Source organism: Lagenorhynchus albirostris, chromosome 13, assembly GCF_949774975.1.
Source record: "Lagenorhynchus albirostris chromosome 13, mLagAlb1.1, whole genome shotgun sequence".
In the NCBI taxonomy this organism is placed as follows: domain Eukaryota; kingdom Metazoa; phylum Chordata; class Mammalia; order Artiodactyla; family Delphinidae; genus Lagenorhynchus; species Lagenorhynchus albirostris.
In genome coordinates this window covers 35,347,825-35,366,418 of record NC_083107.1, presented here as the reverse complement: position 1 = coordinate 35,366,418, position 18,594 = coordinate 35,347,825, and the positions used below count along the sequence as shown (strand labels likewise).

The 18,594-nt window shown below is 36.9% G+C and overlaps 1 protein-coding gene across 3 annotated transcripts in view; it reads right to left on the bottom strand.

Annotated features, from left to right (window-relative positions):
- Window positions 1-3,504: 3,504 nt before the first annotated feature.
- The window catches only part of PELI1 (pellino E3 ubiquitin protein ligase 1), a 48,536-nt gene continuing 33,446 nt past the window's right edge, over window positions 3,505-18,594 (bottom strand). For all 3 annotated transcript variants that reach the window (XM_060168855.1, XM_060168854.1, XM_060168856.1), the window contains 6 exons: window positions 15,745-15,884; window positions 12,862-12,991; window positions 9,203-9,304; window positions 6,777-6,974; window positions 6,498-6,686; window positions 3,505-5,920 (listed from right to left, as the gene is read on the bottom strand). In XM_060168855.1, coding sequence (XP_060024838.1) covers window positions 5,354-5,920; window positions 6,498-6,686; window positions 6,777-6,974; window positions 9,203-9,304; window positions 12,862-12,991; window positions 15,745-15,815 — 1,257 coding nt within the window. In that variant the 5' untranslated portion in view covers window positions 15,816-15,884 and the 3' untranslated portion in view covers window positions 3,505-5,353. The remainder of the gene's footprint in view (window positions 5,921-6,497; window positions 6,687-6,776; window positions 6,975-9,202; window positions 9,305-12,861; window positions 12,992-15,744; window positions 15,885-18,594) is intronic.

The window sequence follows — 18,594 nt, the reverse complement described above, 5'->3', positions numbered from 1 at the left end:
AAAAAAAGACTTCAAATTCTATTAAGGGTGGGGGGCGGACAGTAAAATGTAGCGCCTGTGTACACAGGTATGGAGCAAGACTTCTGAGGTTCAAATTTTGACTCCTCTAGTGACGAGCCATGTGGACCTTGGGCAAGTTACTAGACACTGCTGTGTCTGGTTTCTATTGTAAATGGAGACATACAGATATAGAAAACAAACTTATGGTTACCAGGGGGTAAGGTGGGGGACGGACAAACTGGGATATTGGGATTGACATATACATACTACTACATATAAAACAGATAACTAATAAGTACCTACTGTAGAGCACAGGGAACTCTACTCAATACTTTGTAATGACCTATATGGGGAAAGAAGCGAAAAAGAGTGGAGATACATACATACATACATATATATATATATATATACACACACACACATATATACACACACACATATATATACATATATATATATATTTAACTGATTCACTTTGCTGTACAGCAGAAACTAACACAGCATTGTAAATCAACTATAGTCCAATAAAAATTAGAAAATAAATAAAATGGAGATAATAGTTCCTCTCTCAAAGGGTTGTTTTGAGTTTTAAATAAAATCAGTAATATACTTAGAATGATGCATTTTAAACAGTGCTTGGCACATAGCAAACGCTCAAATGTTAGCTGTGAGGAATTTTTATGCTGTAGTTTAGCATACATAGCTGGGTTTACAATCTAATGTCAGTCTAAACAAACCAGCATTCCCATCATATCATGTAACAGAATGTTTGGACATGATATTTTACTATGATTACTAGAAGAACTCTTTTGATCTTCTTTACTGCATTTTCTGCTGACAATATTATCAAAGACAGACATATTTCCTTAAGGGAAGCTGGATATTAAAATCTGGACTTATAAAATAGGTTCAAGAGTTCTTTGTTTTCCGTTAACATTTAAATATTAAAATTAAAACAAACACAACTGTGCTCTGCCACTGCCAGAAAGGATTTGAAGCAACAAAATATTAAGCTTCAATAAAACTGAGAATTTTTTTAAAAGCAAGAGCTAAGGAAAAAGGTGTATATGAGCGAGATGGGAGAAAAACTGTATCAGAACAAGTTGGCTAAAGGAAGTTACTGTAGTTGAAAACAGAACTTCATTTCCTCAGAGGGCAGCCAAAGCAAAGGGAGAAACATGAGAAGTATCCTGACTCTCTATTTCAATGAAAGGAAGCTGGCCCTTAATCAGGAGGAATACTTTTTTGTTTCTAAGCTAGCATAGGATACATGGGGAACACTGATGATAATAATTAAGAACTTTGACAGTAGTCAAAGAAAAGAAAAAAGCAGAGACAGTTTTCGGTAAATACCTCCTCTAAGAGGAGTCTCAATCTAAGTTCCAGAGTCAGTACACCCTCCTCCACAAACTGTTCTCTACTTCACTAAATGACAATTTGATCCTTCTAGTTAGTTATTCAGGCTAATAACCAAGTCATCCTTGACTCCTCTTCGTTCTTTCACACCCCATATCTGATCTGCCGCAAATGTCATCAACTCTGCCTTCAAAGCATACCCAGATTCTGGTTACTTTTCAAATCAGCTCCACTGCCCCCACGCTTTGACCTAAGTCGCCATCATTTTCCTCCAGGATTACTGCAACAGTCTCCTAACTGGTCTCCCTGCTCCACTTCAGCCTATTTGGATCCTATTAAAATCGAAGTCTGAGCACATCATTCCCCTGTTCAAAATCCTCCTATGGCCCCCCACTCATTCAGAATAAAAGCCAAAAGTCTCAGGAGGCTCTCTGAGATCTAGTTCCACCCCCATGCCCCACTTCTTCTGTCTCTTTACCTCTTTGACCTAACCTGCTCCTCCTCTCGCTTCACGCCACGTGGCCACACTGGCCTCTTGGCTGTTACAGAAATGTTCCAAGCGTCAGGACCCTTGCAATTGGTGTTCCCTCTGCCTAAATGCTCTTCTCCTAAGTAGCCACTCCCTTCAGATCTTTACTCAAATACCACCTTTCCAGCGGGGCTTTCTGTTGCTCTATTTAATACTGCAAACACTCCACACACCCACGCCCATCACACGTGACGTTCTGTATCTCCTTTTTCTGCTTTATCGGTCCCTCAGAACTGCTCACTATCTATCATACTATATGTCTTTTCATTTTCATGTTCATTTCCATCTTACCCACTAGAACGTAACCCCATGAAGGCAGGGTTTTGTTTTGTTTTGTTTCCTGCTATATCACCCAGTGTTAGAACAGGGCTTGTCTGCACAGTGGCTATTCAAATATCCGTTGTAAGAATGTGTGGGTAAAATTCTGAGGGCATGGCCTTAGAGTATACTTATATAGGAGTAATTCTGAAAGTGGGAGTGGGAGATAGAGTAATACAGTTCAGTTATGTAGTATTTTGGTGATCTGATTTGCTACATGGTTAATGCTTAGAACACAAAAACCAAAGAATGGATCACAGATCTTTCAGCCAGTGGTCTATAAAGTGGGGCAGCATAAGATGATCGCTTAGGATGAGGGGTCAACATGTTGGAATTATATTTTTTTTTATAAAGTTAAAGAAATAATGGATGGACTTTCACTGGTGCCCTCACTCAGTCTACGTGTCAGAAGGTCACGCATCACACATGGTTCTTGGGGCACTCTTCTGAAGGAAGACTGGAGTGGGAGTACTCATGTTAGATGTAATTATATATTTACATGATTATTTATTCCTATCCTGTTTCACACGTACTAGAAGATTTTTATATCATGAAAGTAAGCAAACACAGCTTCGAGAAGATAACGTGATGAAAGACTCCTCTTTCTAGATATCTACCCTGTCTTGCTTCATGACCCTAACATTTTAGTTGAAGGGAAATTTAATTCACTGTACAAAGTAAGGAACAAAGTAAGATCATTTTGATAAAAGAATTGAGCCATAAAGATTGTCTTTCTTGAGAGTGCATTTAGGAGACCTAAATACAACTTTTTCTCTTTGGCCAGAATACTGACATTCCCTTAATACAACTGAATAAGTAAAAGTATTGTTAGGCATTGGCAAAATGACAGAACTAATAATTAAAATGCTTGAACAGAAAAAGTATGACTAAAGATTTAAATTACCTGAGTTTTCTAAACTTAAATTTGATAGAAAGTGAACCAGATTTTTCTTACTTGGTAGGAGGAAATTCAGGCACCTTGGGAAGAACATGAACCTTTTATGATCACCGAGGCACTATTAAACGGTCTAGTAGGCAACTTGCTACAGGCCATCTCTCCAGCAGGGCTTGACTTAGAGAAAGGCCTTAATTATTCAACCACTAAAGAAGTTCCTCTATTGATAAGTAAGAGATGCTTTCCCAAGAGAACCAGAGATTTAAAGTGTTACATTAAATGCAAACTCCTCATCTATTTCAAGTGAATATTTTTGGAGTGTGGACTAGATTTGTCCACAAGTTTTCACTTCTGGTTTCCCATTCTCCGTTATGCAAAAATGAACTCACAAAGGCAAATTCAAATATCTATTTTGAAAAGTATTTACTCAGTTTGAATAAATTAATTGCAAATAAAAATCAGCTACAATATATAGCCTGAATAGAAATGACTAGAACAAATACAACACAGGACTTGATTTCCTTGCATTAGTCACAAAGCATGTGACAATCTAGAAAACTTCAAAATCAATTATATTTCTTTGAAAAAGGAGTAACAGCAGTTACTGATACATCACAACTAGTCAACTTATAATACAAAGTTTCCTGACATGCATTTCCTGAGTGAACCCAAATGATTTTTTAAAACAAGGAAATTTTGACAAGTTGAAGTAAAGTAAAATAGTTCATGGCTTCTAAGCAACAGGTTTTGTTTTTTAAAAACCAAAAGAAAATTCAGAACAGCACTGTAATAGGATAAATTAAAGCTGTGCTACCACATACAAAATTTTGCTAGAGTCAATTAAGTATAATACAACTTTTCGAACTAAAGGAAAACAAAAGATTAAAAAAATGATTCTGTCTAATCTAAAAGTGTACTGATTTCTACAAGTGTCACAAAGAGTTTGATGTAGTGCAACTGTCTATACTTTCCTTGTGGTGTGTTAAAAAAAAAAGGGGGGGGTAGGGGAGGGGAGAAGAAATGTTTTCTTGCTTCTGAAAGCAAAGAACTTACTGGAATTAGAGAATAAACTGACCATGCAAGTATGTCCCTCCATTTGGCTGTCACTGGTGCTCATTTGCCAACCAAGCATTTCCTTGAGTCACACTGTGGCAACTGTCCTTTTAGGATTCAAGCCCACAGTTAAGGCTGGTCTGTTAGATTAAAAAAAAAGAGCACTGTTGTCATTCAACCCTTTATATCTCTAAATTTCTTACCTAAATAAGTCCAAATACAGGATAGTTAATTAAGCATTTCTTTTTCTAAAAGCAAATCAAGTCACTCTCCTTTCTTGTTATTTATGCTTTTTCTCATGGGAATGATTTTTTTTCTAGAAACAGTGAACAGATGAACCACAGTTTATATCTAAAAAATAAACTTGCCAAATGTTGCTGATACTAAAAACAGATTAGTTATCATGGGAGAAAAATAGATAATCTAGATTAAATTGCATATTCAAAGGAGCATGTGAAATGTTTCTTAGCATTAAGTTTTTGTTATAGTACTACACTTGGGAGAAACATTAAGGAAAAAAATCTTTCCCGATTATCTTCAATGTGGTTAAAAACAAACACCTCTTACATAATGGTAATTAATATGAATTTTGTTTTACAAAGTATTCTAATTTACCAAATTTCATATTTAGATGGGGGTGGGGAGAGAGGCTCTCTTGTCCTTCTTCCTAACTTTGCAAATCCTTGAGCTATGCTTGCTAAACTACCATTCACACCAAGAGTGTGAGACCATCGTTACCATGCTACTCTACCAAGAACATTCTAAGATATTTTCTATAATAAAGATAAATAGAAAAAAAGTTAATATACATGTTGCTGTATTTTACAATGTTTGCAACAAACTGTAAACTAACATAGTTTGAACCAACAGTACCCTCAGTTATACAAAACAATTTTTCAACACTGAGGATGGGTGATTCAAAACACTAAAATGAAGGCATCAAATTAGACTATGTCTTTTTCTCCTCAAAATATATTTTCAAAACTCAGAATTCAGAAGTCTGGTACTTTTGGAAATTCCTTTGCTTGAGTTTCCCAGATTTTTGCTCAGAAATTGCTACTATTTATTATAAATGTTTAAAAAAATTCTTCATCTTAATGCAAATGACCAGAGCAGAAAAACTGTGATGTGGACAACAGGTTGGAAAACCCAAATCACTTAGCTTATAAATGTATAATGTAGTCCTGGAGGACAATGGTCTGTTAGTCTAGAGGTCCTTGGAAAATAAGTCTGATGTAGCCTTGTTCACCAGCCAACTGATGTGCACAAAAGGGACAGGCTGCATGAAAAGTATGAGTACCATGAGGAAGCGGGATCTGGGACCAGTAGGCAGTTGTCTTTTCTGAACACACATGCCCACACGGGCTAAACGCATGGGTTGGAGGGCCGGCGTCCACATAAAATCCAGCTTCACATCCAAGCCACAGAGGGACATAGGGACCAACAGACCTACACATAGGACATTCACGATCTTTTCCATCACGTTCTTCTTTGTTTCCCCAGTTATGATAGCCATGCACATGGCCGCAGTTCAGATACACCCATGGTTGCTTTTCATCAACAACATCTTTCCTCTTCATACTAGGAAATGCTAGTGTGTTGAACCCTACAGGGCACTGAGGTCGTGCTGCATTGATTTCCTGTCTTAAAGCTTCTAAATGCTTCACGGTAGGAGTGTGGGAAAGGCCTTCTGCAGTACGCCACAGCAATGTTGCACCACAGAGGTCAATTAATGAGCCATCTTGTAACTGATTGGTTTCAATTTCCACCTAGAGGAAAAAAGAATCAAAAAAACACATTGACCACTGAGTTTTGGATTTTTACCTAAGAGTGTTGGTCTTACGTGCTCCTTACTCAAGAATCAAGATTTCCTCTGGTTGTTTATTTAAGAAACTCAAATGGTAGTCATGAAAAATATGGGTTTGAAAATCAAGGATAAAATACTGAGCAGTAACTTATCTCTTTTCAGCTTTATAGTAAAGACAATTTATGATTAAAAATTCTGGCTAATCAGTAAGTTTAATATTTCCAATTTGGTAAATATGTTGGTCAAAGATATATAGATACAAGTAGAAAATACACAGAGTGCTGTTTAAATTGGGAAAGCTTAGGTTTTAAAATATATTAACATAATATAAAAGAAGAATAAATTTTTAGAGTGTTCTAATTGAAACATTAAGATATTATCCTCCTGGTATAGTATTTGGTTGTCAGCACTGGATAGCCATACTTGGTACTCTGTGTCAGCAAAAGATTAAATAGTTTTTGGGAATATGTAATGCACTCAGTCCAACTCACCCTATGAGTTTATTGTTGTTAAAAAAGAAGCTACATCTCAGTACTTACCATTTTCCCTCTCTGCTGAGCTGATCTGGTTTCACGCAGGCTGAATACATTTCCACACACTGATATTTCTCTCCATATTCCAGGCTTGGAGTCTTCTGTGAACCCATTGCGTGGATGCATAACAAGAACGCCATTGGTGGTCAAGCCATCCATCTGTCCATCTGATGTCTTCCATTTGGCAGCCTTCTCCTAGTAGGAAAAATAGTGATCTTCTGTTTATTTATAACTGGGAAATAGAAGTGGTCATACAATGCAACATTTAGGAAAAAAGCTTTTTACCCCAAGAAAGATGTTTTTTGATGAGTCAAATCCTGCAGCATAAATCCGTGCTGTAAATGGGGGATTCCGTTCACATATAATTCTACAGGCAAATCTTGATATGGTGCTTTGCACTGACTGTGTATCAGAATTACTTTGACTTCCAGGAACTGTGTCAGTTACTACAAAGTCAATGGGACTTTCAGTCGACCGACCAATCTAAGGGAAAAACAAATATCTATAAACCTATTCAAAGGAACACAATGGAAAATCCACTCAAGAAAGGCACAAACAGTAAGGTGAAATCATTAAGCCTCTGAAATTTCTAATGCTCAAACTTATCATACTTAACTCTGGGGCATCTATACCCTTGAAAACCAATCTGTCACATTCCCTCTGATGTAGTAATCACTTAGAGCATAAAATTAAGTAGGAACTTACAACCCAGAATATATGAAACCTCAGGGAATGAAAAGTTTAGGATGGCTGAGATTTCTGGGTGGCTGCAGATTTTAATTTTAACCTCTTTGGACAGAAATATGTCTACCATGTATTACTCTAGTTTCCTTAACAGAATATAATGAACATAAAAGTAAATCTTTTATGATGACTCCAGGACATTATACTATGAATACCTTTATATTGAGCTGAGCTGCCCTGATGTCTTCAGGTGCTATAAAGGTGTAGAGGAACGCTGATCCTTATGTTAAAGGCTTACAAAGCCGTGCTTTGAGGTCTTATGTATACTTTACAGGATTCTTGTGTCTTTTCTGTCAGGTTGTCAGCTATCATTTCTTGCTGTTGGGCATATTTGTCTCTAGCAGCATACCCCTCCTCTAACTAGTTACTCTAATTCTGCCATGGGTTGAGAAATCAAATAACCAAACTTCAAAGAATAGTATTTCAAAAGGTTCTTAGTGATGGCCTAAGGGATTCTCCAGGGAGCAGGGAAAAGTGCATGGACTTTGTGGCATTTATCTTATATGCCTAGATGTCCTTTTTGTTTTATTCCTCGTTCTTGGTCATGTTTCAGAGAGACAAGGTTCTTAGAACAAAGTTCTGCTGGGTGAGGTGTCAGTGAACTAAACATCTTCAAAGGTCTAGCAAGTATAAATTAATTTCATTTTGGAAGATGAATGTTGAAAAGAAAAAAGGAAATCAGTGGAAGAAATGACAGAAGTGACAAATGTCACAGAGTTTTAAAGTAAACATTTAGAAATCAGTTCATTAATGTATTTGTTATAAAGTAGTATCATAAAAATTAAAGAATACCGTTACTAAGAAAAAATATTGACCCTTTACAAAGATGATGACTCTTAAGTCATTCTTTGCATAGTTGAGCTTTAAGAATTCCTTATATCAGCACACTTTTAGATAAAATTCTTCAGTGTTTTTATCCTGCCACGAAGTACAAAGTCTTTATTTAGTTTGGATAGTGTTAGGGGGAAATTTTTTGGTTAAAAAATGTAACATTGGATGTCCCTTTATTTTTAAGAATATGATATCCAAAGAAAATGGTCTCAGACCTTTGGAACTAAAAATATTTCTACTGTTCTAAAAAATTCAGCATTCCATTGAAAGGATGTGGGGGATAGTGACTTTAAAGAAATACTTTGTTACTGACTACAGCAAAGACATCTCCAGGCCTTTTCATATTCATTTAATTCTTTAAAATAAAGAAAAACTGAAATGTCATTGGGACTACAATTATAAGAACAACATTATTAGGTACTTTATGTCCCATTTGTTTCAAAAAAGCCCAAGGCCTTACAAAACCCAATATTAAGGGAAAAGATATCATGAATTTTGCTTATGTCTTTGGGTTTAGCTTTTCTATCATCTATCACTTTATAAAACCATCAGCACTGGATTGGTACAAAGAATGAGAGAAATAAAAACTGTTATTGCCAATAGCTTTGACCAAATATGTGCTGAGAAGCAAGTTTGACTCCACATATATGATGTGAACAGTTAGAAACTGCCTGTAGTTTCAGTTGCCTAGAGAGGAAGGAGACAAGTAATAGCAAAAAAGAAATCATAAATGTGTACAAAATATCTCTTGGCTCCTTTTTTTAGATAATAATAGCTAATAATTATTATAGCTACTAATATTACCAGTTAAGTTTACCAGGTACCCGGCACAGTTCTGAGGACTTTATAGGTATTAACACATTTAAGCCTCCTAATAGTCACCTGAGGGAAGTTCTATTATCTGCACTTTATAGGAGGAAACTGTGGCAGAGAGTAACTAAGTAATGTTTACCAGGAATTCTGATTTCAGAGCCCATCTTTTAACCATGCTACATGGACTTCTACATATGAGGTTTAGAAATCAATATATGTTTTAATGAAATGCATTCAAATATGACAATCCTTAATCAGACCACAGCACAAGTCACTTACAACAGGTTTTTAACTTAAAAAAAAAAATGTAGATGTTACAATACCTGAAACATATCAGTGTTGCTGTCATGAGTATATTCAACCACTACTGTCTGGGCCCGAGACAAGGTGTATGATATGCTATGCTGGTCCTTGTTGCTTATTGCCTAAGGAAGGAAAGATCAATAGCAAAAATTAGCAGGGAGGTCAATCAAAATAGATAATCTTTTCATAAAAAAAGAAAGGTCATCTATTTATCATGTGTGTAACATATTTTCCCCCTGAAATTTAGGGTAGAGATTAATAATTCTTGCGTAACCTCGGCTGTGACAGTGGTTTCTTAGGTTAAGTGGGATGCGGAAGAATTCAGGCAGACCTCATTTTATTATGCTTCACAGATTTTGCGTATTTTTTTTAACAAACTGAAGGTTTGTGGCAACTCTGCATTGTCAGATGATGGTTAGCATTTTTTAGCAATAAAGTAGTTTTAAATTAAAGTATATACATTATTTTTTTAGACACAATACTATTATTGCACACTTGGTAGAATACAGCATAGTGTAAACATAACTTTTATATGCACTGGGAAACCAAAAAAATTTGTTGTGATTTGCTTTATTGTGGTGGTCTAGAACTGAACCCCAAATATATCTGAGGTATGCCTGTACACTGAAGCAATTATAGAGTAAGAACTTAAGTTCACTGTATAAAAACATTATACAATCTGAGTCTCCATTATAAGTATTTTAAATTATAAGGTAATCAAAACCAAATCCCAGGTAGAAACTGAAAGCAGTACTCAGTAGTGCTCTGATAAGGAGAAAATACAAAAATCTTGCAAGATAAGAGGAATCTTATTTTTAAAGTAACTCAAAGAGGTTTAAAGTTAACAAATAAGCAGAGATAATTGGTTTTCCTAGCCATTCTGTGACTTTATAGATGACAAATATTTGCCATATGCTGGGCTAGATACAGAAAAATTCACAGAATGATTAAATATACCAAAGGAAATGGATACAATGCTTATGACTGTACTTCTGACTTATGCCAAACTAAAAACATTGCTAAAAAGAACTTTTCAGTTTTGTTTTCAGGCGTTTTCTATGTATATGAGTTGACGATAATAGCAGAGGGGGAAAAACCTGCACAAAGGAAGGGGAAACAGGTTGCATAAAAGAAAAAACAGAAAGACACAGAAGAATGACTATAGGCAGTAAAGAGGCTAAATGAAAAAACTTTCTTAATTAGAACTTTGACATTATAAAATTTTACTTGGTTTTAATCTGTAGCTAATCTGTAATAGATAAAGCCTTAAACCCATAGTTTTAAGATCATGAAATTTTCAAATATACAAAGAGAATAAACAAACACCTGGGTACTAACTACCCAGCTTTATCATTCTTACTAATGCCATTTCTGCTTCTGACTTTTTAAAAGAAATTAAGCTGCAGATATAATGAAGGCTGCTTACATGTCCTTCCCTACTTCCCTCTCTGTGTGGAGGTACTGAACCTCAAGAGTGCAGTGTAGGTCACTCCCATTCATGTACTTAACATGTTTTACTACACATTTATGTGTTCATAAACATTACAAAATGGTTTTAAAGGTTTGAAAACCTATAATTATTTTAACTCAGCATTAAGCAGCTGATTTTTCAATGAAAGAATTGCTCAGTATTTTGGAAGTTAATTCTTTTCTTTTTTTTTTTTGCGGTACGCGGGCCTCTCACTGTTGTGGCCTCTCCTGTTACGGAGCACAGGCTCAGGACGCGCAGGCTCAGCGGCCATGGCTCACGGGCCCAGCCGCTCCGCGGCATGTGGGATCTTCCCGGACTGGGGTACGAACCCGCGTCCCCTGCATCGGCAGGCCGACTGTCAACCACTGAGCCACCAGGGAAGCCCTGGAAGTTAATTCTTAATGGCTAAAGGGATTTAAAAACAAAGGTTTTGTGTACTTTGAGATTGTAAGCCCTGGTTTTTTTCTGTTGCTGTTTGCTTGTTTTTTAAACTATCAGATCTACTCTTAGATTAAGAATAAGAACTACATCAAATTCTCACTGGACTGGAAGGCAGGGTTTAACCACTCATCCCAGATGACTGCCAGACTAAACAATTAGTTTTCTTCATGACCTCATTACCACATCCCTCCAAAATTGAAAGAGGAAAATGTCAATTTTTGACCCCTAAGATTCTTGTTGCCTAGTAAAGATGAAAAGGAGCCAACAATGAAACATTAGGAGCATGACAGTAAAAATATGAAGAAAAGTACAGAACAGGAAATTACAGAAGTAAGGATCAGAAAGATTTCTGATAGTGGGTCTCAACCAGAGGTAATATTAGCTGTGTAAGGGGAATTTGGAAATATGTAGGTGCATTTTTTGGCTGTCACAATGATTTGAGGGCTTAAATGGCATTTAGTGGCTGGGGACCAAGAATATTAAATATCCTACAACATGTAGGACAGTCCTGCATAAAGAAGAATTGGCACACCCAAAATGTCAAGAGCACTTCTGTGGGGAAATACTGGAAAGAAGCTCCTCAGATTGGATCAATAAGCCTTTCACTCCACCACCTGCTTATTATTTATCAGCACATCCCTTCTCTGCAAAGGAGCAGAAAGAAACACCTAAAAGAAATTGTCCCTTTTCTACATTCACTGGTTCTTGAACAGTAAAAGAGGAGACTACTCAAGGCATAACATCTCTTGTTTAGACACCACACTGGATATAAAACAAAGCCAAAAATCCAACTGACTTCAGGGACCAGAGCTGTGACCTAGAGCAAGGCACTGTATGCCAATTTCTCTCTCGTTTATTAAACCTACAAAAATGTACCTCAGATGGTGTAATATTAACATACATTCTAGGGCTGCTTAGCTAAAGATATAGATACTTCCAGAAGTCTAAGAACTCTTTGTAATTTTTATTCACTCACCACAGTATCAAATTCAGTCTGTTATAAAATTGGAAGTAGAGGAATTCACAGGAAATGTAAAGATCTGAAAATTCCCCCTTATTGTCTAGGAAAAGCCCAAGGGTCCCGAAATGGTGGCCCAGCTTCTTGAGATCTTCGTTGGGAAATAAAAAGGGGGTGAGAAGCATTAAATAGGCCAGGAGATTGAGAAGTTATATTATAGACACAATTGGGTATTTGCTTTCATAGCTTTGATTCAATTTAATAATTATTCAGGTCTACTGTGTTCAAGGCAGTATGCTAAAAGCCATGAGGATCATAAACAAAAAATAAATAAAAACAAGAGCATCCATAGGATCTTTAGTTAAAAAAAATCACCCCATCCAAACATGCTTCTAGTACCTGAATGCAAATATTATGAACCACATTCCCTGCCCAGCCCAGGCAGGGTCTCTCTGGTAACAGCAGGACACCCTACTTCTCAGGGGAGTTTCACAATTCCAAATACTACATAAAGCCCTGGCCCCACCCCACCCACACCTTTTTAATAAGAAAAAGGAATTATTTCCTTCTAATTTCCACCCACTGATCCCAGTTTGTTATAAAAAAAAAAAAAGTCCTATGCTCTTCCAGATGGCAGCTCTTCAGATATTGTATCTCCAAAGTGTCTCCCACCCAAACAAAAGGAAGCTTCTGGTACAGAATGTGAAGGGAATGCTGAAGAATATGAACAGCAAGTACAAGTCTTTCAATTTCTCCAAGTTAATTCATTTAGTTTTTATTTTTTGGGTGTTTTTTTTTTTTTTTTTTACCTTTGCAGCCTGAGGAGTACAAGCAATATGCACAGTGCTGGGCTTCACCCCATTTGCCTTAGGTCTTTTAAACAAAGCAAACCTACTTTTCCTCCTTCCTCTATCGCCGTTTGGGAGAGACCCATTATACCTGATGGAGGAGAAAAAAGTTTAGGGGATCTCATGTAAGAACCACACCAATTCTAAAACAAATGTTTTACACTGTCTTAGAGGATATCAGTCCCCAATTAATTATGTATTAGCAGATTGTAAGTGTCTGGAATTAACTTCTAGCAATTGCTGATCCTCAGACCAGCTGCCTGAGTGTGAAACAAAATGAGATTCTTTCTGGTGACATTCGAAGTCACAGAGAAGTACCTTTTGGATTACACACAGCTTTGAATTATCTGTATTTTCCTTCCCTCTTTTATTCAAGATAATCAAGAGCTGATTAATGGCATATCTGACTTCTTATGACTCATTCTATTTTTTTAAAAAGGTGAATGTTTGCATGTGCTAATACAACCTTTAAAAGTACAATATAATCTCCTTTAACTATGAACCAAACACTTTATAAATAGCTGAACTTCTGAAATAAGGAATTTTTAGGTTTGTTTAAGTCTCAGCTACTTGCCACGTACACACTCACATTCACATTATGTCAGCAAAACCTGCCTGAGTGTAACTAGGTGGCAGTTAAACATACTTTTGTTGTTCAGACCTTATGACCATTTCTCCATGATAGCATATATACGCCCTAAAGCTAAGCAAGTAAGCAAGGACTGAACTAATAGGAAAAAAGTTCAAAACATTTTGGTGTTACTATGTACTAGGCACTAGTGGGTTCTATTCCACACATCACCTCCCTTAATCCATTCTCATAAAAACTGCGAGACTGGCACCACTAGCCACTGTTACAGGTTAGGAATTAAGTTATCCCTCAGAGGAATTAAGTTCCTCAGAGGCTCAGAGGAATTACGTTATTTCCTGAAGGTCACACAAGTGACACTGGCAAAGCTAGGATTGGAATCCAGGTGTCTGTCACTCTTTTTTCATTCTTTACTGCACCGTTGCGGCATGAACGGTAGCTTAATCATAATCTCTCCTCATGTACTATCCCCTCACCTCCCAACAAAAATCTTTGGTTTGATGGTTTCTTATTTACAGTTGGTTAATCTGGGGGAAAATGAGGCAAGGAATGGGGACACTTTTGAGGGTGGAGGAGAATGTACTTGTAAAATGGCCTATATTAGTGTCTGACAAGGAAGGGAAGGGAGTTTACTCAAAGACTGTCAGATACAGCAATTACACTGAAGCTTTATAAAAATGTCACACACTCTGACTCTACTGGAGAAAACCCCTGCTGGAAGTTCAGAGTGGCGCCGGCAGCTAATGCATGAAGTCTGCTATTCTAGGCCGTGCTGGCCCCAGCCCACCTACTGTGGGCTCTTCACTGCCCCTCACTACTGTCCACCCAGAGCCTGCCTTGTTCCTCTCCTGGACATATGCTCTCTATTCCCACACTGTGTTCCAGCAGCTCAGAGCTCATTTTTTAAAGAGCAACAGCATGAAACTGACAACCTTATGCTTGACTTCTCCTTCTAGAGGGTTGAGACGAAGCATTATTTGCATTTTAAGATACCAAGTGCCAGGTACAGAGACAACTACTACTGATAAGATTAACTGAGAAACTGCTAGGCTAAAAGCCAGTTTAAACCATATACTAAATTTTAAATTCTAAGTCTTCAAATGACTCAAATTTCCTGAAGAATTTAACTTTGAAAAGTTTTTGGTGGTTAAAAGCTGTTTGTCATTAATACATCAAAACCTATGTGATTTGAAATTGTAATATTGTAGTTACTATATTGTTTATAATCTTTTAAATTGTTTTTGGGAAAAAAACTGCTTTTTTTTTTTTTTTAATCTCAAAGGGCCTTAGATGATCTTGTCTAACTGTCATTTTACAGAAGAGTAAACTAAGGCCCAGAATGGTTAACTGACTTGCCTAAGGCCATACAGCTAGCAGTGTTGGAATAAGCACTGGAATCCAGGATTCCTGGCTTCTAGTCAAGCTCAGTAATGCCATATTATCTCCCCAGTTTTTCTTACTTTCTTATCTGAAACAATGGACACATTCTCATTTAAAGAAGATTTGCACCAACCTGATTCTAAAACATGTTATAATGTCTAGAGCCGCTTTTTAGGCAGGAGAGAAACAGTAGGGGGAAAGTAAATTTCACAATTTCTAGTTTCTGAGATCTCTAGTAAACAGAGTAACACTGTGTCTCCATTTTGACAGCAGTGGCAAGTTTAGATTGAATAAACTGAAATAATGGAATCATCTATTCCTCAATCACAGATTATATCTGTGTGAGTTGAATGGATGAGATTACTTTTGAAGTAAACAAGTAGCAAGGTCCTGGCTGCAGAATCATCATATCGTCATGTCTATACAACTCTTTTCTTCAAGTACAGGACTATAAGCACAAAGCAGCAACTACCTCAGAGGGGAAAGGAATAAATAAATACTAACCTACATGAAATCACCTAAGCAAAGAGGGGATTTCTGGTAAAGTCAGCTGAGGCAAGTTTTCTAAAAGGGACAGGAAAGACAAATGGACTGGCTATGTGACTTTAGACAAATACCTCTTTTACTTCATCTTTAAGGTTTGTCCTTTCTAGGGGTGAGGGTGAGGCAGAGTTTATGTAGCATTTGAGTACTTATAAAAGATGATATTAAAATGAGAATTAAAAGAGTTTCTTGATTTGGTAATATTATTCTGTAGCTTTAAATACTCTTTGGAAATAGGTAGGATATAAATTCTAAAAAAGGTACTTTCAACCTAGATGTTCAAGTTACCATATATCATTCAATTATATGCTCATCAGATGGAGAAACCTTACCCTAAGACAATGAGTTCACCGTATTTTACTGGTGCTTTGGATGGATGATTTTCTTGATCAGGAGAAAACATGAGCTTGGCTGTTTTTCTCAAATCTCTGTTCACTGGTCAGGAGCCTTGGGACACCTTTTGCATTATTTCCTAGAGGGGAAAAGTTTTCATTAATAATTTGAACAATGAATTTCAGTTTAAATAAAGATGTTCTTTTCTAGCAGTCTTTGTGAGCACAATATTATGTACGTAATATATAAAGTAGGTGACATTTTCCTCAATAATGGTTATATATTTGATATAACAGTTTAAATACATTAAAAATGTAAATTTAGCAACTTCTGGTTCCAGGAAGATGAAGTAGACATTATTTTCCCTACTATTTCTGTCAATTATAACTAAAAACCCTGGACATTATATATAATACATGAGAAGACTCCGAGAAGTAGAGAGAAGGCAGAATAGTTAGGGCCTCTGGGCCTCAAGGAACGACTCAGTGGCGAGTTCTCTGGGTTTTCTTTTTGCCTAATATAATCCCAGACTTGGAGCTGAAGAATCTAGCAACCTGGAAATACCAACTGGCAGACAGAAAAAACAAACAAACAAACACCTGACAAATGCCTGGCCTCCCTAATCGAAGGAACAAGAAAACGGCAGCCTTAGCAAGACGGAAAACTTTTGACAATGACTGCTCTACTGCAGCTAACACCACAGAAAACACTGTGACCCCACCACCACCTTCACCGGCAAGGCCTGAGTGGGGAGCCCAGACTTCTACCTCATGAGGCCATAATGAGGCAGCCTGACCTCCCCTGGCCCTGGCCCTGCTCCTTGCCACAGGTAGTGTCAGAGCAGGGCAAGTAGAAAGCCAGCACTTCCAGCCTGTTGGCTAGTAACATGCCCCCTCCTATGCCCTAGTGGTGTCAGTGGAGACCACAGGGAGCCTGGACTTCCATCCTGGACTCAGTAGGATCTCCTTCCCTCAGGTGTCAATGGAGGCTGAGGAGGGAACCTGGACTTCCATGTCCACCTGGCAGTAAAACAAAGAGGCTCCCCCTCTTCCCCTGACAGAGCAATGTGAGGAAAAGCCAGTGAAAATAGAAGGTCTGGATAATATCCAGTGTCAGAACTTAATACAAAAATGTCCAGGTTTCAGAGAAAACCCACTTATTATATCAAGGACTAGATAGAATTAAAACAATGCAAAAAGATAATCAACAGATGCCAAAACTTAGATGACACAGATGTGAGAATTATCTAACAAAGATTTTAAATCAGTCATGATAAAAATGCTTCAGTAATCAATTACAAACAAGCTTGGGATAGACAAACAAACAAACAAAAAAAATAGAAAGTCTCTGCAAAGAAACAGAAGATATATAAAGCTCACTGGATGGGCTCAGCCCAGAATGGAAGGAATGTAGTAAAGGATCAGTGAACTGGAAGACAGAAAGTACCCAGTGTGAACAACAGAGAGAAAAATAGACTGGAAAACAAAAAACAAGAAAAAAACAGAGCCTCATGGACCTGTGGGGCTACAGCAAAAGATCTAATATTTTTATCACCAGAGTCCAGAATGAAAGGAGAAAGAGTGGAGCTGAAAAAGTACTAAAAAATAATGACTGAAACTCATCAAATCTGAAAAGAGAAACAAAACCACAGATTCAGGAAGCTGAACAAACCCCACACAGGATAGAACTAAAGAAATCTATGCCAAGACACATCATAATTAAACTTTTGAAAACTAAAGGCAAAGAAATTTTCTTAAAAGCAGTCAGAGAAAAACTACACCCTACCTATGGGGGAAAAACAATTAGAATGACAATTAATTTTTCACCAGAAACTATACAGGCCAGAAGAAGTGGCCCTTTTCAAGTGCTGAAGGGAAATACCTATCAACCAGATTCCTACACCCAACAAAAATGGAGGGGAAATCACGACATTCTCAGATGAGGGGAAATTAAGAGAATTTGTCACCAGCAGATCTACTCTAATAGAATGGCTAGAGGGAATTCTCTAGACAGAAGATAAATAAGAAAAAAAAAACTTGGAACATCAGAAAAGAGAAAGAACATGGTAGTAAAAATATGGGTAAATAAGCTTTCCTTTTCTTGAATTTTCTGTATTAGGTCTGACAGTCAAAGCAAAAATTTTAACTGTCCTATGTAGTTCCAAATGTATGTAAAGGAAATATTTAAGGCAATTATTTAAGGTAATACATATATTGTACTCCTGGGAGTTTCTCGCAAAGAAATCAAGACTTATGTTCACACAAAACTTGTACATAAATGTTTATAGCAGCTTTGTTTGTAATAGCCAAAAACTGGAATCAACCCAGATGTTCTTTACTGAGTGGATGATTAAACTGTGGTACACCCATACTATGGAATAGTACTCAGCAAGAAAAAGGAACAAACTATTGGTATATGAAACAACATGGACAACTCTCTAGAGAATTATGCTGAGTATAAAAATCTAAGCTCAAAAGGTTACATATGATTCCATTTATATAATATTCTTGAAATGACAGAATTATGGAAACAGAAAACAGGTAAGTGGTTGCCACAGGTTAAGGACGGGGGGAGTAGGAGGGAAGTGGGCGTGGCTACAAAAAGGCAACAGGAAAGAACCACAGTGGTGATGGAAATGTATCTGTATCCTTATCAATGTCAATATTCTGGCTGTGATATTGTACTATATAGTTTTGCAACTATTACCATTGGTGGGAACTGTGTAAAGGGTACAAAGGATCTCTCTCTCTTTCTTACAACTGCATGTGAATCTACAATTACCTCAAAATAAAAAGTTTAATTAAAAATATAAATTTGACACATGTATGAAAAACAAAAGACTAGCACTT